The sequence below is a fragment of the Orbicella franksi genome, chromosome 2 (assembly GCF_964199315.1).
Source record: "Orbicella franksi chromosome 2, jaOrbFran1.1, whole genome shotgun sequence".
Classification (NCBI taxonomy): domain Eukaryota; kingdom Metazoa; phylum Cnidaria; class Anthozoa; order Scleractinia; family Merulinidae; genus Orbicella; species Orbicella franksi.
In genome coordinates, this window is record NC_138146.1 from 32,192,042 (window position 1) to 32,218,876 (window position 26,835).

The window sequence follows — 26,835 nt, forward strand, 5'->3', positions numbered from 1 at the left end:
TGCATTAGTGTATCAAGAAATAAGGAGACATTAGGGGTTGTTAAAAACATTCAAATTGTAGATTAAAAAGAACTTATCTGAGCCAAATCATTTACAATCATTTTGGAATGAGGCTGTTTCAGCTTGTTTGCACAATGACCTGAAAGCCAGACATAGAAAACATGAACAGATAAAGGACAAGTTTTTCGACTGATTATCATTGACTTAAAATATCCTGAAAATATGTTTCCACAGGTCAGGAGAAATTAGGAAACATTTCTGAAATGTCGCATAAAAATTCTGATAACACAATACTGCAAACCCTAATGTTGCCTTCAATAACTGACTCTTAAAAACTAATGATTGTGGTTAAAACTAACATGCTGTTGCTTGTTGGAAAGAGAGAAACAAGTTCTAGCTGAATTGCTGTGTAAGTTGTTTTTTTTTTTTTCTGTTTGCCTCAAATAGACCAAAAATATGCCAACACAAGAACATTAGAGGGCTTCTTGATATATTAAGTTATTTACCGCTCCTTTGTTCTTTTGGCTCATTTTCCAGTCTGAATTTCAGCCGTCTCTTCTCCGTTACTCACGAGGAGGGCGTGGGAGAGAGAGAGACTCTCCCACACCCCCATCATGGGTAAGGAAGAAGAGACGGCTGAAATTCAGACTAATTTTCCAACATTGCTGTGATTATTTGTTTGTATTGTATCATATGATAAGAACTTTTGCGCTTTACTGTTGATGTTAATTTGAAATTACCATATTTTTTATTGTCTTTAACTTAACATGTCATAGGGACATGGCATTGCCTTATGTGCCCAAGGGCACAAAGAAGATTTGAGTAATTAAGGACATAGCATCCTAATCTCTTGGCTCAAAGTGATAGTATCGGGTAGTGATAATGTCCATGCAGGGTACCAACACATTGTAGTCAAAGAGACTAGATTTTAAGTGTGGGTTCTCAGATCTAAAATTGGGGAAAATATTGCAAATGACAGACTTTTGATTTGTAAATGAAAAGAAGTTCCTCTGTGCAGACTCTGAAGAACTTACATAAATATGTGTATAGTGACTAGCTTATTGTAGCCTTTATTCCAATCGGACAAGTCACTGAACCTGGGCCAAGATAAACAAAAACAAGTGGTGTTGAAATTTAATAAATCTGTGATGGACAAATTGAGTGTTGCTAATTCTTAGGAATTGTGGCATGAGTCAGCAAGCAATGACAGTCAGCAGGATCCCACAATAAGCTGTGTTTTCATGGTAGAGGGCAAAATGTGTCTCCCACTTATTCTTATACTGTGCAAAACACTTTCTCTATTAATCAAAACTATAACAAAATTCTCGAACGTGATCGGCTATCAGCGGCCCGATTTGAGCATTAATTAGACAGTGCACGCGTCATGTTTGTAATTGGACAGTACGCGTCATTTTGCGGGCGCTGTTGCGGTGCACTTTGTTGAGTAAACTGATGTGTTTTAAAGCATTCATAACGACGTTTAATCGTTCAGCGCTCAATCGATGGTTTGTTCGTTTCTCGAATTTTTTCATAGTTTTGATTAATTGGTAACAGCACATCGTGTCGTCCAATTCAGTCTGTACTCATACTCGTGATTAACAAATCTCACTCCCGCTTCGCGGTCGTCCGATTTTGTTAATCACTCGTATGATTACAGACCGAATTGGACTCCACTCAGTCCTATTACCATTATTAATCACCCGTCCTGCAGGCAAAGTGCACTAGGACTGTTCTCTCTAGCTCCACCAAAAATGTAGGAAAATTCGGCCTTCAACTGCATTTGAGATAGACAGATTCAACACTTGCTTACAAGGAGAACTTTAAGTAAAGTCCTCTAAAATCAAACATGTGAAAAGATCTTTTGGTCAGAATTGTACTTTTTGTGGTGTAATGGAACAGTTTTAGTTCTAGATCAACCAGTGGATATGTTTGGGAAGGGAACCAGAGTCGAATTTGTAAAAACTATCAAATCCATTTCCACCCTTTCCTTGTGTCAAAGCCCCATTGGGTAAGAGGAACAGGTGGCTCTGGGAACAAGAACAGGCTAAGTCTACTCCCCTGCCCACCCCACTTTGACCTCGTCGCTGAAAGGAATTGCGATAATTTTAATTGCATCGATTTAAATTTTTTTTTTCTTGCACCATGAACGATGAGGTGAGGAGTCACTCCGAAATTCAAAATTTCAAACCCTACTTAAAAAGAGAATTTACTCTACATTTTAATCAAACTTCTTAACAGACTTTTCTGGCTTTTTCTTTCTTCAATGTGTTGAAAATACATACATATAAAACTTTTGTACAGCGTAGATCGCCCGTTTCAATACACTGAAGAGGGGCCAAGCCCGGAAGCATGATTTGACATTTTTAACGTTGTATATCATTTTCGTCACACAAGTGTCACGCATCACGTAAGTTCTCACATTCCGTTCTAGCATAGTTAGAACTTGTTAGTTTGAATGTATGGTTCTAGATAAAGGCCAATTTTCAATACGCCATTCCAGGCGAGAAAAAGAACAAAATTGAAACCTTTTTTAGACAACTAATACTGGCGAAAATTGGATTGGATAGTTTTTGGAAAGTTACCGGAAGTCCCAAAAAAGGTTAAAAGGGGGCGGCCTCTAAAAATCACGTGTCACATCGGCGGGAATATTTTGAATCCCAAATAAGATCATCTGATTGGCTTCTTAGGTGGAGTGTGTGACGTCAACCGCTCGCGGACTGTTCGCTTTGCGAGCGAAAGAAAATCAAGGGAACGTTTACTACCGAGTTTTCTGCATAATCTTAAAAATTATCCACCATCCTTAGGTCAGGAAGGGAAGACACCTTCATCTCGGCTAGGGAGATTACTAAGTGTAAGTTTTACTGTGATATTTCTGTAATTTATTTATTTAGAGCACCACGGCACTGTCGTTTTCGCTGCCGATACTCTGTTATTGCATCTGTGCATGACAGTTCGTGAATGATAAGGGGCCAAAAGCTGATTTTTGTCGTTGTTGTTTTGTGAACAACGTAGCCAGACTTTATGGCGGTAATTTAGGACCTACGACGATAAAATATCGTGTAGGAAAAGAGCATAAACATCAATGTTTACGACTTGAACGTGTGGGAGTGTGCTATATATTTATTACATGGATGGAAAAGAATTTCGATTGCTTTTGCGTCGTATTCAAGCAACAGTAATCAAATTTCCTTTTTTTCTTTCCTGTCAATTTTCAATGAGTTTTGATACTGCGGTTTTATTGTTTTTAAGTCATTCTATAAGGCAAAAACTTGCAAGTGCTTTGATCTTGTTGAAGCTTAAAATTCCATTTCCTGTCTCGGGAACACATAGTGGATTTGTAGTTCGCGCCGACGTAATCAGCATACTACGTTTACAGTTTTCCAATGAGAAGTTTGCTCTGCTAACTCTGACCAGCAAAGATGGTACGACTTTTCGTTTACTGTATTGCTGGTCATCTTTTTGTTCGTCAACCGCGTGCAAATCTCGCATTTTCCAAGTCGGAAGTTGAAATTCTGTGTGGGTGTATAAAGGCGAACAAGTCTTGTCGTGTCAACGTATTTTTCTACTGTCTGATCTTCAGGATAGTAGCTGCTGAAAACCATATCTTATATTGTTCTTCTTTTAAACTGGTTCTATATTTCCTCTATACATTTAAGAAAATGTCATTACTAGGTGCATTTTTGTGAAAATTTTCCTTGTAACACCGTCCAGCCCAATTATGAGTAAGCTTGTTTACACTGTAGATTCTGTGAACTGAATTGCCAAATCTTCAAACCGATCAGGCTTATTCGTTGTGTTTCTCATAGTAAAGACTATAATCTAAAAACAAGGCGACTAGAAAGAACTTTACATGCTTCTGAATTTGAAATACGGAACATTCCGATTTTATACAATGTTGACTCGAAATATCGCCACGTTCTGTCGATTTAGAAAGCTTACACTTCGCCTTCAGCAGTTACAATGTTTGAATCATGTTCTTAACATCGTTGTCAACACTCTTAACCTGATACGTTTGCATTCTGTGAAAAGATCGTTAATCGCACTATTGCAGCAACTCTGGATTTTGTATTGGTGTCTTTAAAACGTTTTCTACTTTATTACATAACGAGATGTAATCAACATTGTTGTAGGTTTCATGAATTGCACAAAAACCTAGGGTATTCCTCAGGTTTACAGTATACCAGATTTATTTTGTCACGGTTCGGTTGTGCTTTAAAGGTGATGTTATTTATAATCCATGGTACAAAATTGAAGTACATGGTTAGGCTTGGAAATCTTTGACTTGCCTCAAAAAGTCTTTGAGGATGTGTGTTTGGCCGAGTTACATGTACATTTTACTTTTCCTTGAGTAGGTGAAAATTACGGTGCATATTATGTCGATATCAAATGTCACGATTCTATGCTCTCAGTTAATAAAGGTCTGAATGAATAGTCACTGGCAAATTTGCTTTATGAGATATTAACATGCACAATTCTGCTGGAATGGTGAATGTTATTTTTTTAAACTTATATACCAAGCATTGCACAGTTAATCTTTTACTCGGGCTGTTTACAGTCCATTTTTGACTAGTGCAGTTACTTTAGTTACTTACAGAAACATGCTAACCTGAGAGATACATGTAAAGCCTTACAGACATCTTAAAACTCTGTTTATCTGCCAGGGCTGGTAATTATTTTTCAGATATCTGGGCATGTCACAAATTGAAAATATGGGTTCAAATCATGAGTCACAGATCGAAACTGAATGAATTATATTGAAAGAGGAAGTTATTTTTGATGCTGGATACAAGTTATAGCTTTTTAACCAAGAGAACATGTTAACCCGTCAACATGCCAGGACATTGAGCAAGTTTCTAGCTCAATGGTTATTGTATCTACTTTGGGCTAGGTCAGCCATTCACCTTATTGTAAAGTGCCTAACCCCTTTGCTTTTAATTTCTAAATATAAATGTAGTACTACTTTTGAACACACTTAGGTATCAGGCTTGAGTCAAAACAGACTGCTTGAATGAGGCTGTGGTGCAAGAGATGAAGAGGGGCCGTCCTGAAGACCACGACAGTGTATATGGTCAAAACAGGCAGAGTTACCGCCCTCCCCCTGTTCTTGCCCCGGCCCCTGTTGGTATGACGAGCAATTATGAACAGCTCCAGCAGGATGGACTGAGTGGTTTGGCGCAGTTTCCTGCAGCTGCACAAATGGCAGGGGCTCCAGGCTTCCAGTGAGTAGAACAAAAACATATTTTTATTGTAGTCTGGTTAAACAGAAATTCTCCCTTTTGGGGTCCAATTTTTTATCTGCTTGAGAAATACCAAGGATTCATTTGACAATAGTCTAGATTGATGATTAATCAGAACAGAGATTCATTCCATGTCTTGTGTAAGTTATTGCTCAGGTTTTGAATTTTTTTGTGCAAGTTACTATCACTCTGAGACACCTCATGTAAACTGTTGTCTGTAGAGATATTTTGTTACATACAGAAGTGCCCATTAGTACCCAAGGCTCCGAAGAGAGACTTGTATTTATATGGAATATTTTATTATGGTAGTTATGTCAACCTACACCGTTTTGGACACTTGATTGGTAGACATATCCTGACATCTCTGCATGAAACCTTTGATGTATAAACAGTAATTAATGGCAGTAAAGTCAGCTGTTCTTTTGCGTGCAACTTAACATTGTTGTGACGTAATGTTCTAATGTTATTTTGCACTTTGCTTGAGCAACTTGCAGGTTACAACTTGAACTATTTCAGTTCTGTTTATTGATAGATTGTGAGAAAGTAGTTTGTTTAAATCATCAAACTGGGAATTGGTCTTAAAATCCAAATTTGCTCTGCCAGTTTCAATTTTGAAACTTGGTGGGTTTTTTTTTTTTTGAAAGTTGGTTACCAGTCAGAGTTTGGAAATTTGAACTCAACCTGCCACTAGTTTCACACATTGTTAGTAGTGATGAACATGGATGTCATTGCGGGACAATCAATTATTTTCTCTCACTCTGACAAAAGTGTTTATTGATTCATGTTATATGCAATAAATGAAATTAATGTAATATAATTGCAAATTTAGCATTATCTTTTGTCTTGTGAATTTCTAATTTTTGAAAGCACTCACTTCCTCTGCCGCGAAATACATTTTTAGAAGAACCCTGACTGAAACTAATTCTTGAGTTTCTTGCATGTATCAAGTGATAATCCTTTTGATGTACCATTTGCCTGACATCAAGCGCTTCTAGGTTCTTGCAATTTGAATATCTTCCTGAGAAGCTAACACAATGTTTGTGTCATTTGTGTGGCTGTGTATTAACTTGATTGTTTTCATTTTCAGAGTTCAAGCTACAACTCCTCAGTCACATCCTCATGTGCAAAATCCAGCTTCTGCTCATCACCAGGTGAAGGAAATTTTGTAATTGAACAATTTTGTTTACCACTTATTACAGTGTGTAGACTCAATTCAAGGTCACTAGCAAATCCTTTGCAAATTGAACAGTATTAACATTAGAATGCTTAATTGATTAAAATGGTCACATATTTATTGCTTCTGTGAGATGGAAATCTACTGTTGCCATTCAAAGTTTTTGTTTGTTAAATCTGCACTGAATTTTGTTGGGTGGCCTTGTTTGAAGTAGTCACACTGTAAGTGGACTTGTCATAAGTTAGTCTAAGTCAAAAAAAGGTTATTGAAAGACATGTTCTGCTGATTTTGCCACTTACATGTAAAGGTTACGATATGTGTTTACAAAAATTGCTTTGGTGGTGTTTCTTTTTTAGGGCCAGGCCCAGGTCCATGCGCAAGCTCAAGGTCAACAACAACAGTTTCAGCGGTTAAAGGTATAGCATGAACATTGAACTCAAATTTTCTCAAGAAATGTACCTTTATTGTTCTTTATACACTTTTATAGGGCAATCTTTGTTTTCTTCATACTGAAATGTAAAATAAAGACCTTAAGCCCAACTGTCAGTCAAAGCCAGTTTTCTAAGACACTGAGGTTGTGTGTCCCAGCCTAGCATGGGTTTCAGTGTAAGTAAGTGGTTGGTTTAATAGGAATTATATTTAACTCGGGAAATGTCAAAGTTACATAAATCGAATGCTAGTCTTCTTAGGGACTGTGTTGGAAGTTTTGGAATCTTTTTTTTTTCAGTATTGAGCTTTTGTTTCATTTGCTTTCTTTAAGGTTGAGGATGCCCTGTCATATTTAGATCAAGTCAAACTTCAGTTTGGAAACCAACCTCAAGTTTACAATGATTTCCTGGACATCATGAAAGAGTTCAAATCTCAAAGGTATGTATTGTACAGCATTTGAACAAGCAGTTCTGGGTTTTCTTGTGGTTGAGCTTAAAAGATCTCTGTCACATGATTTGTGTAACAAAGTTTTCATTTGGTACATTCATAGCAACAAAGAGAAATAACACTTATTAGCAACTAACAGTACTTATTTTTCGTGGCCAACTACACACAGTGATTTGGTGTCTCTGTTGTTGAATCAGTGTCCAGTCAGACACTTAACCAGGAAATTTGAAAAGGTTTTTTTGTGTTGTTAGCAAATTGTTGAATTGCTGTGTGTGCACTTTCCCTCCAGCATTGACACTCCAGGAGTCATCAGTCGAGTGTCATCGCTGTTCAAAGGACACCCTGAGCTAATAGTAGGCTTCAACACATTCCTTCCACCTGGGTACAAGATTGAGGTGCATGCTAGTGATCCTGGGACCGTATCAGTTACAGCCCCAAATGGACAGTCTCAGATTACAACCATCATCCAACCTGCACAACAGCCAGTAAGTGAACATTATGGAGTTCATTGTTTTTCACATTCATTGTTTATTTCTATAAAAGGCGTAAAACGTCATTGTTTAATTTGACCCTTACTCTTATATGCAGAAGTCTTTTTATCAGTCTTTGCTTGCCAGGGTTTCCTTTTTATGTCCTCTGAACATAACCCTATCACAGCAGTCATCTGTGTTGGTTATTCATGGTGTACATTCTGTTTGATGATAGCGCTGTAAGAAGTTCAATTAATAATTGTTTTTACTTTGTGATTTATAGGTTCATCAGTCAGGAGGCCAACAGGCACATCAACCGCAGCAGAAACAACAGCAGCAGCAACAGCAGCAGCCATTACAACAACAGCAACCGCTACAATCACCTACTGCTCAACAAGGACAGGTACATTATTCAAAACATTAATTTTATTGATCCTGTTTTGGCATCCTAATCTAATTGGCTCTACAGATAGATTTGAGCAGTTTTGCTGACCTTTGATTTTACTGGAACTTGAAACAAGTTTGTACTTCAAATTGTATTCTTGCTAAGTAAATGTATACGCTCCTCATTTTGGCTGCTTTCCAAAGGTCTCCATTGGTGTTTCAGCCAGAAAATTTTACTTGAGGGCCAAGGTGGCCCCTGAAGATCTTTTTTAGGGGCCAGTTTTTTTAGGAAAGGGGCCAATAAACTGAAAGCTACAGAGGGAAAAAATGCATCAGGGTACCAAGGAAAATAAAACAGTTTATTAGGATCTATGATAAAATTTAATAGTAAGTGCTTTTTGAAGTGTTTCTACTCAGTAACTTTTCTTTTGAATCAGATACTAGTATGAAGAATCTGTACATTACAAGAGAACAATCCTTAGGCATACATGACACAGTCAATGATCAAGGGTTTGCAACGCATTATAGGGCGATTTCAAAGACGGTCAGCCATTTGGAAGTTTTCCGAAGTGAGAAGAATAAATATTGCAAAGCAAAAGGACGGATTGACTTCTTTTCTTATGTTGAATGTTTTAGAAGCAAAGATCTTTCAATATGATTTTCTAGCAGGACATAATGTGTGCCAAAATAACTGTTATTGATCGTCAACACAGAGAAATGTAGTCACCATTATGCCGTATTATGGCGACTAAACCAGAATTTTTGGTTGCCATAGATGAAATGTTAGTTGCATTGGTGACCGCATTGATCACAATTTCGAGTCCTGGATGGCTTTTGAAATATTATGCCTGTGTTAAGCCTGCAGTCTTGTTAAACAAAAGGGCCAAATTGGCCCTTTTTTCGTTTTTCTGGGGGCCATCTCTGATTGTAACGCGGGATTCCCGCAATGGCGCGCTCTGGCGGAAACACTGCTCCATGATTCCTTCTTTTGTAGTAAGCAATCTATACCCAGATGAACACTCTTCATTTGAATATTTCTGGTTTATTTATTTCTTGTATGGTGAGGCAAGAACAGAACTTGTTTGGATGGCTAACAGGCCACCCTTGATTTTTCTGCAGAGGTTAGCAACTGCAGCCAGATAGCAACATCAGTGTTACGCATGTAAAAATACTTTTACAAGCTGTCTTTCAGTGGTTATTTGCCAAACAACGTAAAAATGGCATTGCTCCATCTGTTTTAGGGGAAACTATGAAACTATGCCTTATTTGTTTGACATATTTAAGTGTTTTTTTTCCTTTACACAGGGTCAACAGCCTGTGGAATTTAACCATGCCATAAATTATGTCAATAAAATCAAGGTAAAAAAAACCTGTGCCATGTTGATATTTTGGCAGTCATTCTAGATACATGTAGTTTTAGCCAATCAACAAAAATACATTGTTCCAATTTTGCCATGATTTTAGAACCGATTCCAAGGACAGCCTGACATCTACAAGGCATTTTTGGAAATTCTTCATACATATCAAAAGGAACAGAAAAACATAAAGGAGGTGAGAAATTTTGAGTTGTTTTTGATGTAGTAGGAAGGATAATGTGAGAGGCACGGAGGCCTCATGGTTAGTGCGCTCGTCTGCGGATCATGGGGTCCAGGTTTGAGCCCTGGGTACTGGTGAACTTAATGCTGGGGGTAACCCTGTGATGGACTAGCATCCCATCCGGGGGGAAGTGGAAATTCTCCAAGTTGCTTCATGCTACAGAAACCGGGATAAGCTCTGGCCTGATGGGCCACTTGGCTCATATGCAGACTTTACCAGGAAGAATAACGCAAGTAGTATGCAGTAAAGGCTAGAGACATATTTCTTAATTTCTTAATAAGATGGCAGATAATTTACTGCAGGTAGCAAAAATTGCCATCTGCCACCACATTTTAGTACGGTTCCACATGTGTTCTGTGTTTAAGAGTTTTTTTTTAATTCTGGGGACTGGGTAATTTTACATTAATGATAACCAATGCTTTTCTAGATATTCACATTTTAGCTAAAGTTAAAAAATTGCATTGTGCAATTGAAGTTTCCAGTCTCTGATTTAAAATCAAAACAATATTGGATTAACATGAGCATGGCTCCTATTTCTAAAGGTGGAATGTTGGAGCTGTGTTTGACTGACATTTACATGTACCTCAAGCAATGACCTGCTTACATCCTCAACAATGTTACAAACTAAAATTTAGTTATTGCTCTAAATTCACAGGCTGCAATGCAAGGAACTCCACTCTCTGAACAAGAGGTAAATACACATTATCATTAACATTGCAATATTTGAACTTTTATCTTCCTTCTATGATCTTTATTCTTTTTTTCTTTAGATCTATATGAGGGAAGCAAGACTCGCTAATGAGGTAATAAATTGTATTGAAAAAGTGTGCTCCAAACTTGTTTTATTGTTGACCATCAATTGTTTGTCAAATGATTATTATTGTCAAGGCATAGGTTTCCCTTCAAAAATATGGTGCATGGCTAGGTACAGTTGTATTCGCCTCCTTCTTGTTTTCTGACTTCAAGTTTTATCATTGTAGGTTTATCAACAAGTTGCAAAATTGTTTCAGAATCAAGAAGATTTGCTTAAAGAATTCAGTCAGTTCCTACCTGATGCTAATGGTGCCGCGACAGTGCCCGGGGTTTGTTGTATAGCTTGTTTGTTTGACACTATATAACTCAGTTTGGATTGTTTCTGGTGGAAATTTGCCTGTCATCAATTATTCCATGCAGCTGAAATTAAATTCTCTACCAAGTTTGGTGTTGAGAAATATCTATGTTTTTTCCTGGTCAGCAACTAGTTAATCCTTATTGACCGTATTGTTTCCAGGACAAATTGGCCACAAAATAAATCTGTATCATCTTCATGTGATTTGAAATGGCAGTCCAAATTAACTAACCCAGTATTTTCCTCATCATCTGAGGTAAAAATTAGTGTGATCTTGTGGCTGAGCTCCCAGGCTTATATGGTTGAGAGCTGTCTAACCTGCTTTTGACACTAGTGTATCAGTGTGGCTAGTAGATTCACGGAATAACAAGTTTGGTATTGTTGCAGTTGCGGAACCATTGGTTGTTATGACAATAGTGCAAAGTAGCCCATTGATTTTTTATCCTTTGGTTTATTTGTAGGGTTTATTATCATCAAGCAGACTACAGTCACACTTGTCATCAGCAAGGAATGAGTATGCTCCTCCCGCAAAAAAGGCTGCTGGTAACCTACCAATAGAGATTTTGACATGTTTCTTTGATGAATTAAATCAGGATTTCTAATTTGATGTTCAATCTTATTTGCAGTGGGTCTAAATTCAACCAAACGTATGACACACCAGATAAGACGAAATTCCAACAGTGTCTCCTCCTCTCCCACCCATCCTCAGGCCAAGGTAGATCTATACATTGCTCTTCATCAGACGTTTCACTGTAGTTGAACCTAACCCTTCACACAACAGCCACTTAAGGGCAGGCGGTACTGGTCATTGTAAAGAGTTGGCCCTCAAAGAGAGGCTTCCGTAAGATTAAAGGTTAAGGGTCAGTGCATGACTGGGAGAAAACAGACTATGTTAGCCATTTTAGAGATGCAGCTGTTTCAGAGAGGTGGCTGTTAGAGGAGATTTGACTGTAGTTAAAAGTGGCTTCTGAAATGTGTCTTATAGGTGATGTTTTGAGTATGAGACTTGTAATAATTAGTATTACAGAAAGAGACATTCTTATTTTCATTGTAAGCTATAGAAGCACAGTATTTAAAGCAAGTAGAGTTTATTTATCTTGTGCAAAATATTGATTTTCTTATGTTGGACTTGTTTTTTCCTTACAATAGAAAAAGTCAAGAAGTGCAATCAAAGATGTGTCTCTGGCAGAGGCACAAAAAATTGGGACTTTCTCAGAATTTTCATTCTTTGAAAAGGTATGAAAAGAGGGCAAACCAACCTGGAACAATTATCTAGTGTTTTGTTGGTTAGAAGTTAGATTAACATTGCCATTTGTAGCTGAGCTTGATTTAATGTTCATTTCATTGCATTTGTGTAGGTTAGAAAAGCTCTCAAAAATCCTGAACTTTACGATAATTTTCTGCGCTGTCTTGTGCTCTTCAACCAAGAAGTCATATCCAGGGCAGAACTTGTTCAGCTGGCAGCTAACTTCTTAGGGTAAGCCTTTGTAACAGAAGCATTACTCTTAAGCTCTGGCCAAATGGACTCGCAGGTAGACGCAAGTTGAAAACTTGGGTATACTTGCGACTCTGTTTGTCCAGGCCTTGTGTGCACTTGCGTTGACTTGCGATGACTTGCGCTCACTTTGGTCAAGGTCAAATTTGCATGCAAGTTGATACAAGTTTTTAGCCATTTGGCCACTCAACACAAGTCGCCGCAAGTTGAGTGACATCCATTTGTTGTTATAGCAACCTATTAGTCAATGAAATACACGATATATAGCCTTGAAATGGTTTTTTTGCAACTTGCGTGTACTTGCGAGGAAACTTGCAGGTCTGTTTGGCTGCCCAATGCAAGTCTCCATGCATGTTCAACTTGCAGCTACTTGCGACTACTTGTGATTAATTGCGAGTCTGTTTGGCCAAAGCTTTATGGTAGACAACATGTCACCACAAACCCAAGGATTTCATGTAGCAATCATTTCTGCTACTATGTCATTACTGTACCAAAAAAGTTACGGTCTATGAAATCAGCATATCGCTGCATATTTTTGCTTGCTATATTTTGCTTTCAGGAAAAGTCAAGATACAATGCCAAGTAAATTTCTAGCTTAAAGATATTTCAAATGAATGTTTTTCTTCCATGACCACATTTTGCTTTGCATGCAGCCAGGGGGACTAAGAGGACCTCATCTAATGTGTTGAACTAATCATTCTTTGCAGTAAATATGCCGAGTTGTTCCAGTGGTTTAAGGAATTTCTTGGCTACAAGGACTCCTCTCCCATGGAGAGTGTGGCTAGTTTCAAAGAAAGAACATCTGGTGAATTACATCACCTTGAAATAGACTACTCTTCATGCAAGAGATACGGTACAAGCTATAGGGCTCTTCCCAAGAGCTATACACAACCCAAATGTAGTGGACGCACAGCTCTGTGTAGAGAAGTTCTCAATGACACCTGGGTGTCCTTTCCATCATGGTCAGAAGATACGCCTTTCCCAGGAACCAGAAAAACTCAATATGAAGAGTACATTTTTAGGTAATACAAAGTGTTCTGTGCTGACAGTAATTTTAAAAACCCACTGACTCTATGATGAAGACTTCAGAAGTTGGTCGATATATATAATACCTATAATTTTGCATGTTTTGTCCCTCAGCTGTAATTGCCTCTTCTAAGTATTGTTTCTATTGTGTTTGTTGTTTTCTTCTTGAATACAGCTGTTTTGAGGAAAGTTTGTTCTACAGAAGTGTAAAAGCATATTGAACAATGCCTGAAGGTTGCTATGAGTAGTGGTAGTTCACCACTGCTTGATCGAAGTTCACAGTGTTTTGTAGCAATGGTGGGAGAAACCACAAATGCACATATTGATGGCTTTTCCTTCTGTCTTACTGAAACACTGAACCTCAATCACACAGTGGTAAACTAACACCACCCATAATACCTTTCAGCACTGTCACCTACACTGTTGTGCTTTTGTGTGACAACCTTACTTGAAACATCTCTACTCATCAGTTTATGAAATTTTTGTTAATGCTTTTTTCTTCTTTATTTTCAGGTGCGAGGATGAACGATTTGAGGTTTGTTTTGTGTTTACTTACCAAATATTCTTTTGCAAACGTTCCCATGGTTGGCCTTGATAGAATTTGAGTATCAAGTTGCATTAGTGGAACTCCTTGTGAGCAGAGCCCTATGACTTAGAAAATATGGTAACCCATGAAGCTAAAAAATTTTGGTTGTCACGTGATTGTCTAAACGTCTATTTGCCCCCATCGTGTAAATCAATGTGAAATGTCACTCTGCTACAACCTAGTTCCCAATGCTTTTCCCTTAGAGACCATTGGGGGCAGGTTTACAGCGTACATCTTTGCAAGCCTGCAAATAATTTTTGTCTATAGGCAGGTCATTTGTCAGGACAAAGACCAGTTTTGACCTGACAAAAAGCCAGTCTGGTTGGACAAAAAAAATTGTTTGTCGTTAGAAATTAAAAAGAGACATTTGAGACATTTTGGTATTTTAGTGTAGACACTTCGCCAAAATATTGGTTGTAAATTCGAAAAAGCTTATAAGTCAACTGAGTGTAAAATCGCTACTAGCACCAACAGGGGGACCTTTACATTACTTCTGGTATTATTTTACCTGTTGAAAATTGACAAATTTACAAACGTTTATACCCCTAGTCACACAAGCGTTTCCAATGTAACAAGTTTCCCAAGATGTCTAAGGAAAACAGGAAAAGCGATGAAACAATCTCCCGCGTGGACATTCAGAGACTTGAAAATTGGCTGAAATGAATTCTTCGACTTTTTCTGAAAGCAAGTTTCCTCTGGATGTTTTTGGGGTCAATTGAATAAAAAATTTGCGTAATTATTTAAAATGTGGAATTGGAGATGGTTGTGACTATAAAGTGTGACTGTAAAGTGTGACTAATTTGTACATTCATGCTTTTCACAAAAACATTTCTGTGGTACGGAAACTATATTTCAACCACACTGACAGACGTAAAAAAAACTATAGGAGTTAAAAATTAAACTGATTTTTGATCATACGGACTAGGAAGACATTTGGTTACGTTTGAGGTTTTAAAGTTTTTGAAAGCGATTGCACTTAGATAAACGAAACATGAGTATTTGGGCTGTGTATTCAATTTCCATACTATTATAATCGGGTCAATGTATTACGACTGAAAATTAATTCCACAACACTTGGTAGCAACAAACAACGTGTAATTGGCAGCATAAGACCTCAGTTTTTAGTAGTTTTTCAGATGAACATAATTCAGACTAAATGGGGCTTCACCATCTTTCACAATGCCACCGCAAAATGCATAAATTAACATGTAGGTATAGTGGTGCTGATGTGATGTGTTTACAATTCGACATATTTATAACATTTGAGATGATGCACTGCACGTGATAAAATTCTTAGAATTGGAATAAAAACAAAACCGATAACAAAGCTTTATTGCGTAGTATTGTGTGGCAGTATAACAAAATAACTTGTCCCATATTCGGCCGCAAATTTCCAGTTAAAATATTTTTGATTTTAGCAGAAATGCCCAGTCAGAGTATCCGACCAGGCTAAGCTTTTACCTGTCAAAACCTCAAATTTACCGGACAATTGTCTGATGAGCGACTGTTATTTGCAGGCTTGTCTTTGATATTGGGCACCAATGTTATGTTCAATTGACACCTGTCAAAACAAGGTATCTGCTGACGAGCATCATGCGACCATATCATGGGCTCATGTTTAGAGCTCATCAAGGTCACGTGTGTTATGAAGTTGACTGCTGCCCAGGTACAGGTTTTCGATTGGATTGCAGGCTCAAGCCAGGTTAACTTATTGTAATCAGGAGCTTTGCTTTTAGGCTTGGCTACCATATGAAGGCCACTATATTTGCATACATTATTTCTTGAAAACGAAGCCCAAATCAACAAAAACAATTATGCAACGATGCTTTTCATATCAAAACAAGTCAGTCTGCCAAAAATTAGCTCAATCCTGCAAAAAATAAAAATCGGCCCAAAATGCTATATACACCCTTTTTGCACGAAAACCTTCATATATCAATCTAATTCAATTTTTACTATTGCTTTACAGCTGGATGTTGTGTTAGAATCCAATCTTTCTACTATTCGTGTTTTAGAAGCTATACAGAAGAAGCTTCAAAGGTAAGTAGTGACATCTTGTCCAATGATTAGTGCACTGGATGTAATATCTAGATGTTAGGAGTTCAAACCTTTAAGCCACTTAGAAAATGACACTGGAAAATTTAACTCCATCTTCATTTTCAAATTTGTGATGTTTCTTTGATAATTCACTTATGTGCAGGTGCTGTGGTCTGCACAGTCTTAGGAGATAGAAAAACCCACTTTGTCCTTGATTGTATTCTTGGGTGCTTCTTTCTACCCAGGGGTTGAATTGGAAAATTGATAACCCAGCTTAAAACTCCTCTTACATGTACTTTTTATACGTGTTACTTTTTTCTGCACAAAATGGTCTAAACCATTACTGAGCCCTAAGGCTGAAAAGGAGACTTGGCATTTACGTAAATTGTCACATGTATGTAGATAAACGTAATGCATGTGGATCGGTGACCATAAAATAAATGTGGGTGGCATGTGAGATACATAACTTTGTGATGTTTCATTTTGCAGAATGCCGTCTGAGGAGCAAGCAAAATTCAGACTTGATAGCTGTATAGGAGGAACATCAGAGTTCATCCACAGAAAAGCTATCCAGAGGTACATTTTCGTGTGTAAGAATATGATGTTGTGTGTTCCTACCTTGAGCTTAGATCATGATTGTTTAACAGTAATAACCCTGTCTCTAAAGCAAACAATCTGGAAGAAACATATATGATGAAGACCTGTTCACATTTCTGATTTCAAGATTATATTTCAAGTGCAGCTTTGCAAGCAAGCACTGAAGGCATTGTCATCTTTTTAAAGCCAGATGCGAATATTCTTTAACTCAGTTTTACACGAATAAAAATTATTATATTATCTCTTAGGATATATGGTGACAAAGCCCCTGATATTGTTGATGGTTTAAAGAAAACACCAGCGGTTGCTGTGCCACTAGTGCTTAAAAGGTGAGGACATTTTTGGTTTTAAGAACAAAGGGCTCATAAACTCTAGGCCATCTAATAGTCATGACAAATTAAGATGGTTCGTATAGATGAAAAATTGCTTCCAAGAAATTGTCTTGAATTGTCTGAAGTGGAGGAGGGAAAGCTTGTTTGTAGCAGCTCAAAACACTTCATTTGTTGAGTGGGTGTGGCTGCCATATTTGGAGGAATTTCCCTAACATTTTTACTGCTCTTTCTGCTACTGCTGTTCGCCATTCATGCTCACAGATCGTCCTAAAGGTTGAGGCGTTTTAAATTTTTTGTTTTTACTCAGATTGAAGACGAAAGAAGAGGAATGGAGAGAATCTCAAAGACAGTTCAATAAAATTTGGAGAGACCAGAATGAAAAATATTATCTTAAGGTAAATTTATAGTAGTGTCACTCCTGATAAACTTTGAAAGAAGAAAGAAGGTGTTATTTTTGTTGTGATATTCATTAACCCTTTCTTTTTTAAGAGTACTCTTGTTGGAATTTGTTTTATTTTTCCCAAAAAAATATTCCAGCATTACAGGAAAAGACATCTAAACAGGTGTCTTCTTTGAGAATGGGTGGTTACACATTGCACTTTCCTTACACCCTGAGTACATTAAACTGTATAATATTTAATTAATTAAAAGTACACCTACTACTCAATGTTTTAGAATAATCTAAGAAGTTAAGTTGGAAGAGGCCAGAGCTGAGTTGTCTAATTGTTTTTTGCTTTCGCAGTCCTTGGACCATCAAGGGATAACTTTTAAACAAAACGACTTGAAGGCGATGCGATCGAAAAGTTTGATTAATGAGATTGAAAGTATTTATGATGAGGTACGTTACAAATCTATGCTACTGCTTACATACCGGTAATGTCCTGGTATTATATTGTACAGACCATCAATATTCACCTAGGAAACTGCTCCATTTATGATAAGTGTGTTTTGGCATTTCAGAGACAAGAGCAGGCTTCTGAAGGCAATGGAGATGCTACAGGCCCTCACCTGACCTTCACTTACCAGGACAAGTCTATTCTGGATGATGCAGCTGGTCTGATTGTTCATCACATGAAGAGGCAGACCAGTATTCACAAGGAGGACAAAGCCAGGATTAAAGTTCTGTTGCACTGCTTCTTGCCGGACTTGTTCTTTGCTCCAAGGTGAGAAATCAATGTCCTTGATCGTCGTAACTGCAAAAGATATAAGTACGTTACACAATTATACAGCTAGGGTGGGAGAGAAAATGTTGTCTACTGTTGTGGCAATCACGCCCAGAAAATTTTCTTTACATGTATATGAAATATTAGGACATACAGTATATGATCCGAATTGAAGGTTCAGCTTCACATGACATGAATAATTTATGGTCATAAGGTAAGAGGACTGACTGGAAAAGGCTGGTCTACACTAGTGACGAAGTTGGTGTAGCAGTCGTGAGAGCGCTTACGGCCCAGTGAAAACTGAAAGCAGAGTCATAAGCTCTACAGAATTGCAGTCAGAAGAATCAGATCGTTTCCCTTTTCTCCCGATTCCTGCTCACGACTCCGTCTTTTCTCAGTGGACTTATGATCTTACGTCAGAGTCAAAAACAGATGCAGAAGAATCAACCAATCACAATCTAGTTTGTACTACATCATAAACGTAGTCAGAATTCGGCTTCCAACTCTGTCGATTTGATTTTAACTACATCGTATTGCTCAGTGTTTCTGATTACAACTCCGACTCTGATTTCGACTCCATTGCTAGTGAAACCTAACCCTGAGGGGAATTTAACACCAACACTCATAACTTATAGAGTTGTAGTTTAAGAAATGTATTGACATCTGTAAAGAGAATTTGCAATCTAAGAACTGTTTTGTTTCAGGGGTGAGCTGAGTGATGATGAAGATTCGGTAAAGGAGTTAAATGGCCTTGGTGAGTATTAGTTGGGTTGATTTTGAAGAAGCGAAGTGTTGTATGTATAGAAATTTTATTGACTTTGAAATCAACATATTCCTTTGTGACACAGGAAAACCTGAACTTACTAATGGATTACCTGAGGCTGAAGCGGTAAGTGAACCTGCTGCAGGGTTAAACTGATGTCTGTCATGTATTCACCAACTCTTTATCTGAAACTGCTGTAAAAACTGTGGTGTCCAGGTCATACCCAACAGATTATTATTGTTCAAAATATCAAGCATATAACTCGCGCTGTGAACGTAGCCTGGTACACTTGTAGACCCTCAGATTCCTTTTCTTTGTACTTTGTGAAAATGTGCGAGTTAGTCTTCAAACTTTTGACATAGTTTTCTGAACTTGTTTTACAGGACGATGCTTACAATTTAATATATGTAAATAACAACTGGTATTTACTCTTCAGACTTCATCAGGTAAATACACATTAAGGGCCTTGACTGGTGACTGATCATATTAAACTGTTTTGTAGCTTCCAATCTCGTCATGTATTCCTCCTTCATTGAGGACGATTGCTTGACGAGGCGCAAGAATGTCTGCATTGGATGCTTCGTAGACATTTGCAGAACGAACGACTGCATGCGCATACATGTATAAAATTCGCGTGGCTTCACCCGTTTTGTTGCATACCAAAATAGCGAGTGAAGAACTGGTTGTTATTGATTTAATAATTTATTCAGTATGTGGGGTTTCATGAATCTCGCCACGATACGTTTGAAAACAGACAAATGTTATACGGTAGTATTGTTGTGTAACGGAGAAACTGTCTCTTTTTCAGATGCTCTGTGAGCGGCTGCTGAAGATGTATCAACAGTCGGTAATGATAGCTGAAGGTGAAGCCTGTGACAAGCAACAGAGAAAGCAGGCCACGGCTATTGCGCTGAGACTCAAAGCGCCCAGCGAGATAGACCTTGAGGAATACTACCCGGCGTTTTTAGACATGATAAGAAACTTGCTGGACGGTAAGGAGGAGTAACCACGTCGTTGGTTTGTTATGTTGCCTTTCTTTCCTCTCAGGGTTTCTTCACAGTTCACGAGTTCACGATTCACGATTAGCCGAGTCGCGTCGTTTTGGGAGAGAAACAGCACACAGACAGGGTGTTTTTAAACTAGTCTCGACGAGAATATAAACAACTTGAAGTTAGAAGAGGATACGGAGAAATATAGTTTCAAGTCTGATAACAATGTGGCCCCAGTCTTAGATCGATTTTTGTTTCTCGTTCATTGTAGGTAATATGGATTCTACAAACTTTGAGGATACATGTCGCGAGATGTTTGGCGTGCATGCCTACATCGCATTCACTATGGACAAATTAGTTCAAAATATAGTTAGGCAGGTACGTAATAGACCGTTTTCAAATTTTAATCGAGATGCCGGTTTTATTTGAGACGGGTTTTAACGACTTTATGACTTACAACACGGATATTAAACCCAGAAGCGTTCTCCGGGATCCGGAGCCAATTTAAGCGATCCCGCCCCGCTAGAACCAGCTTGTTTTCTGCCAGTGGTCACTGAACACGTGACACCTTGGACGAAATCAATACCAGAACCAAAAAATTCTGAATTCTGATTCCGGTCAAGTTCAATGACGGTCTCTGAACATGCGTTTAGAGGGTAACCTTTGTGACTAAGAATGGGTCACCTTCCGGTTTCTAACCAAAAGTATCGCTGCCTCTGGGAACGAGATTGAATTTTGAGCTAAGTAACGCTGGCCATTTTTGTTGCCGTGTTGGATAAGGTAACAAAACTTCCCGCGATTGTAATGGGAAAGTTTATTTTCACTTATTGAGGGCAGCTGAAGCACAGGCTTACGAGATTTCGGCCTCTTTAATTTTCATTTTTGTACTGCTTGTGTTATGTTGATCTACCGTCAGTCACCTCCGGGTCACCTTCCAAGTGTGTCTTTTATTAAAAATTTATTGTTTTAAATATTTCATATTTATTGTTATTTTGTTTTCCGTTCGAGCAATTTGTGTTCATCACAACTACCTAAACTGACCCATAGAATGCCAGAAATCAAAGTTTTAAGAACGCCCTTCCTCTCTCATGACCATGACACTGTTGACGTGATTTGTTGTTCTTCCCTTAGCTTCAAACCATTGTAACCGACGAGTCGTGTGGCCAGGTCACTGAACTGTACCAACAGGAGCAAGGCAACCTGGCCACTGGTGGAAGCTCGGCTACTCAGCACACCCGCGCGGTGTCAGAAGCGGCTTATCAGAAGAGATACGAGTCGTTGTTGTCGGATGAGAATTGCTACAAAGTAGTCATTGTAAGTCCATCAGTATTTTCATGTCTTTTTCTACTCGTGAATGCGATGGCAAGTTAGGAATTGTGGTGGTTGATCAGATAATGCAAGTGATATGCAAATGAGGGGTCGGTCACTCATTTGTTAACTTTTAGTGTCGATTTTTTCCCTGGATATCGTGTGACTAACTGTTTCCCCTTTCTCATTGAACAGCACAAGGACAAGAACATCTGTCGGCTGAGTATAGAGTTACTTGATACTGAGGACACTCATTCAGAGGATCCAGTGGAAGTTGAGGTACGCCGGACCAGTTACAAGGCTATCGATACATTCTCAAACAAAGAAATGTTGTTTGACACCAAATTTGAGGACTCATTTCAAAATGAGTTCTCATGCAAAACATTTCATATGAAAATGAGTTTGATTTGAATGAATGAGACACATTTTCGTTTTACTTATGTGTTGTATACCCTTGTTGACCTAGAGGTAAAAGGCAACTCCGATGTGGCCTATTCTTTTTCACTTGTTTCCACACTGCGTGTGTTGTTAATATAAACTTAATTTACGACGGCGACAACAGTAGCCACTTGTAATCTAAATCTAATGCGCCTAAATACAGTTGTCCCTTTTCATTTCAGAAATGGAATGAATACGTTGAAAAATTTGTCGGCAGTGAAGAGGTGTCCACGGAAGTTAAGGATCATTTGCAAAACAAACCAATATTTTTACCAAGGTAAGAAGAACTTTTATTCAAATCATAACTCTTTGTTGACAGCTGCCAGGTATTTTACAGTTGGTAGAAATTGTTGCATCGACGTTCTTGTTTATGACGCGTTTGCTTTGATTTAACGCGTTGATCTCGGAACCAACATTGAAAGGAATATTGTAATACTTATTAAAGAGGGTTCTTTTTAAATCTTGTTGCTTGTTTTTCGTTCACAGGACGGTGCGTTCCAACGCACGGATGAAATCCTCGATCACTCCAAGCACTGAGAAGGAGTCGACGACGAACGACAATGGTTCTTCCACTGACGAAGCTGAAAGCGAAGGAAATAACAGGTTAGCAAAGGCATGGGCGAAAATGTTTGCAATATTTTAAGCAAAGAGTGAAGTGAGCCTACAGTAAAATTGGTTCACAGAAATGCCTGTAGGATGGCAGTGTGTTGGCACGAACGAAAAAAGTAACTGATTTGGAAAAGCAGGGCCACCGCCTTCTCTCTGCTAAGAGAACTTGCTCCCAAGCTAAAAACGCGCGAGCAAGTTTCATCTCGTCCTAGCAAGGTTCGCTTTGTTTTATAGTGAGATCGAGTGTTCAGTAACTGCACCTAACCGACTTATTGACTTGAGTTCTTAACGAATCATGATGTTTGCAAAACTTCAGGCGAGCTCAGTGATAAACTTCCTCCAATATGAACTGTTTTACTGTTTTAGCGTTTCAAAGAAAAGCTACTTTTCCTTTCACTGCATGTGTCTGACAAATCCCCGTCGCTATGTTCGTCACATTAACTGGAAAGCCGCCATCTTTTTTTTTTCAGCGAGAAAGAGGAGGAAAATGATGAGGTGGAGGATATGGAAGTTGAGAACTCGATGGAATGCAAGCTGAGCTTAAACTCTTACAAGATAAGATTTGTCAAAGGCAGCGAAGATTACTTGTACAGACGGCAAGCTTTGAAAAGAGCAAAAGAGGTCAGTACATGTATTGACTTTACAGGGAGTTCAAGCACAAGCGTTTTGGAGAGACGGACGTGAACTAGGAGTCGAATTTTCTCTTGTTTTCGTTAAAAACGTCAAGTTGCAAGTACCAAAATGTGAGCTTTCTAACTTGGTGCGCGGTGAAAATGCACCAAAAGCAAGAACATAAACTTTCGGTTGACTTCCGTGGCTAAAAAACGTCTGTGTAACTAAACTATTGAAGAAAACTTGGACTCTAGCTCGTCTGCAGGATAGAATTTCAGGTTCTCCTGGGAAGCAAATATAAATAGGTGCGGAAATTTTCTCGCAGAAATGTTCCTGGTTCTCACTTTGATCGTCGCTGTCTGTAGCAATTAATTCTCGGAACAAGAATTGAACGAAATGTGCAGCGATCAGTAAGGAGAATCAATATTTTGACCTGGTGACAGGGAGAGATCGAGGTTGAGGATGAGTTTAAGTGTTTTTGTTGTTTGTTTACCAGTGCCATCCTGTTGTGGCGAACCGTCTTCACTCCAGATTCCAGGGGTGGTTAAGTGGCTGGGTGAAAAGTAACGTGACTAATGACCAGGAGAGTGGCTGCCGTGACTGGCTTCTGGGACGGGTGGATGGACTTCACCCCTGTACAACGACCTGCGAGTCAGTCACTGACACTGCCATCAAGCACAACAAATACTCCGTCAAATGGGACAAGGAGAAGAACGTGCAAGAGCAAAAAATCGACGTCAAGAGCAGAGAGGACGAGCAGAATATCGCCTCTTAAAACTAACTTTGTACAGATCGTATCACGTGTATTTCTTAGGTAAACTTTAGTGTTGAAACGGTCAAGGGATGGCGTGACAACTGTTTGACTTGACAATAAGGTAGCGTGACATCTACGACGTGAAGGCTAAGCACTTCTATTTTAAATCGGCAAATCTGTTTTGCCTCTCATTCAGTTGAACAGCATACAAGTTTAGTGTTAAATGGGGTGGAGCCAGAACCTTGAATGCGTTTTGGTTTGCCGTTTGGATGCTATAAATAAGCGTTAAGTCTATTGTCTTACCATCCTTTTGACTGTTATTTTGTAAATACGACATTCACTTAGATTAATCGTTTGTAATAACGCGACAACCACTTGACATCACAATGATAAATTTGCTCTGGCTCTGCTGAAGATTGCGAGTTTCCCTTTTCTTATTCCATATCTAACAGCTTCCATCAACAAAAGGCAATAAGTTGTTTCAATTTATATTAAGCCTCTCGAACTGGGGTCCACAAAAGAGGCATTCAGCTTTTAACTTGATTCGTCTGACTCTCTGGCCGTCACTTGCTAATCTGTAATGAGGTTGGTCTCGGCGATCCTCGCTTATGCTACTCCTGGGTTCCTTCCCAAACGTTACTGGGGTAGTTGAAGGAACTCTTTATACCCCAGTACTCGATGTACTTATGTATTTTTGTTTTCAAAAGAAAGCGAATAACTGTGATGGATTTTAGTTTTTTCTGGCTGCTGTGATAGCTTTTAATCCTTGAAAAATCCATCAGGTAGACAGTGCCCGGCCCTCCTTCAATTCCAAGTTCTGGTGGATTTTACTCTTGACAAAAGTTTATTGCATCTAAACAAGACATGCCACAGTGTTTGTATCCATCTGACAGTTAAAAAAAGCACGCAACGGACTTTTTTAATCTTTTTGTTTCTTGTAAAGGAGTTCCTTGGAGCTTCTATATCTCCGTCAGTTGTAGTAGCAGCCCTCGTGAGCACAAAGCAGTGGTAGATATCGGTGCTTAGATGCGATTCAAATCTCTAAACTGACTTACCCCAGTTAGATTCCTCCAGGCAGACGCAGAAGTGACACATGATGAGATTAAAAAGGATGCTCAACAGTCACAAAGCACCTTTATGCTTTCTATTGCACATAACAGTGGAATGATTAAACAAGCTTTCAGAACTGTGTAGTGCTTTTCAGAGCTCAGGCTGTCACTAGTAGGATTGTCCGCCATGTTTTATAATGTGCTCATTTTGTATTCCTACTATTCTCTTTAACACTTACATTGATGAAAGTTCGATATCAATGAACAGTTCCGGGTGTGTTGAATGAGCTCTCTTACGCACTTCAATTAGGTTATGTAGTAAAATAGTGTACAGGCAACTATGGAGTTGTAGCTTATGCTTAAAGCAGAGTAATTATGTTTGATTTTGTTGGCACGCTCCAACTTGTAGTCGGGTATGACTGTAGAATTATGTGCACGATGAACTGTAACAGTCTGTAGTAGTTCTCTGCTGTTGTTAAACTTGTATGTGAAGTGAACCCTAGTGTTGCGGTCAGTAATTTATTCTTTGATCCTGGCCCACTTTTACAGATATTTATCATATCAAATAAAAACAATGTCATCGATGACTTATCTGTTTTAGTTTGGATCACTCGCTTACCATGTTGACATCTCTAGAAAACGTTCAGCTTTGAGCGGATGTTACACGCTCAATCTGTTTCAACCCCCTTGTACTGGAAAGATCCCAGTACGAAAATGCAAACATGATTTTAAAATACTTGCATTTTAAAGTGTGGTAGATTATCACCACAAAGGAGACAAATGACGACAGTAAGGGACCGTTCATTTTTTATGAGGGAGGGGGGGCTGGTGGGATTTGGGAAGCACCATTTAAAAATCGCATGACCCCCCCTCAGCTTACCAATTTTTTCACGTGGGCCCCCCTTACAGCGGTCATTTTTTGGGATGACCCCCCCCAAAAAAAAAAATTGAACAAACAATATTTAGATTTCAACTTTTTTAATATTTCTCTATTATCCCCCTACTTCGCGTTTTGTGCTCACTGTGAAGACAATATTTACAATCCCTATACTACAGAGAGCTGTTGTTTGAAAAACAAATCAAAAGAAAGAGAAGTCAATTTCGGATCTCCTAGTTATGGCTCGCCCTGAGCGTGTGGCATTTGGCCTCTCATTGGCATCTCCCTCATCTGAATTGATGAATGCCCACAGTTTTAATGTAAAACAGATCAAATGTATAGAAGCTAAGTTGGCGAAGGTCACGCAGGACATGGAAGCACTAGAAAATAAGAGCAATTATAACAGCATATTCAAAGGCATACTCAAACATGCACAGCACATCAACAAAAGGAGAAGGAAAAAAGAAAACCGCAGAAAGTCAAATGCAAGAAAGAGGAAGCGGACTGAAAACAACGTCCAACGAGTTTATGGAATCTGTGTTGGAAACCCGCTAGGAAATGATCTTCCACAATGCCTTGTGTACCCTCCTAGAACGACCGTCCCGGAAGGGTGTATTAAAGTTGAGGATGTTGCCACGTCGTTATTTAGAAGAGATGGGCCATACATCGCACAGCTCTTGGAAGGGAATTATTTCACCAATGCTGCAAGAAGCAGAATCACCACCAACCTTGAGCAGGAAGTCAGAGATTATGTCTACACCTTCATGTACCCTGAAGAGTACACTCTGACGGAAAGCATTGCTGCTTCTTGCAGCATCGATGAAAGAGACTCCCATAGCAGCACAAGCGGCGACGAAGAACTCGACGACAGCGAAGATGAAGATGAGTGCCAGTGAAAGTTGCATTCGAAAATAACAGTGTTAAATACTTCTTTTCAGTAGCTACAAATGCTTTTTTGTCGCCAAACGTTTTTTTAAAGCAGAAGGAAAGTTTGTAATAAATTTGTATCCTGCCTTCTATGTTTATTCTATAGCAATTTTTTTGATATTCAAACATTATGCCATTTTAAAGTTTTACTAAAATATTTCACGTGACCCCCCCTTTTTCCCTTATTTTTTGGGATGGCCCCCCCTCGAAAGCCATTTTTTTTCGCATGGCCCCCCAACAAATCCCACCAGGCCCCCCTACCTGATAAAAAATGAACGGTCCCTAAACAACCTCATAAGCTAAAGGACTGTTACTTTAAAAAACAGTGAGTTCTTAGAACTACAGGTGAAAGAAAAGTGAGTAAAATCAGTTAACAAATCGGTAATTTTAAAGCATGTGTGTTGATAAAACCTAAAAGGTAGAATCTT

At 38.7% G+C, this 26,835-nt stretch overlaps 1 protein-coding gene across 1 annotated transcript; it reads left to right on the plus strand.

The window, feature by feature from the left end:
* Positions 1-2,658: 2,658 nt before the first annotated feature.
* LOC145479343 (paired amphipathic helix protein Sin3a-like) lies at positions 2,659-25,187 on the plus strand. The gene is made up of 35 exons (XM_081457681.1): positions 2,659-2,851; positions 4,977-5,219; positions 6,325-6,388; positions 6,768-6,827; positions 7,172-7,278; positions 7,577-7,772; positions 8,041-8,160; positions 9,447-9,500; positions 9,606-9,692; positions 10,393-10,428; positions 10,508-10,540; positions 10,718-10,819; positions 11,307-11,388; positions 11,472-11,560; positions 11,995-12,081; positions 12,204-12,322; positions 13,048-13,362; positions 13,880-13,901; positions 15,922-15,992; positions 16,479-16,565; positions 16,835-16,915; positions 17,226-17,313; positions 17,661-17,756; positions 17,879-18,081; positions 18,786-18,835; positions 18,930-18,970; positions 19,228-19,290; positions 19,653-19,836; positions 20,105-20,211; positions 20,965-21,147; positions 21,337-21,420; positions 21,762-21,856; positions 22,066-22,182; positions 22,659-22,809; positions 23,297-25,187. The coding sequence occupies exons 2-35, from the start codon at positions 5,029-5,031 to the stop codon at positions 23,573-23,575; spliced, it is 3,744 nt and encodes a 1,247-aa protein (XP_081313807.1). The 5' UTR covers positions 2,659-2,851; positions 4,977-5,028; the 3' UTR covers positions 23,576-25,187.
* The last annotated feature ends 1,648 nt before the right edge of the window (positions 25,188-26,835 follow it).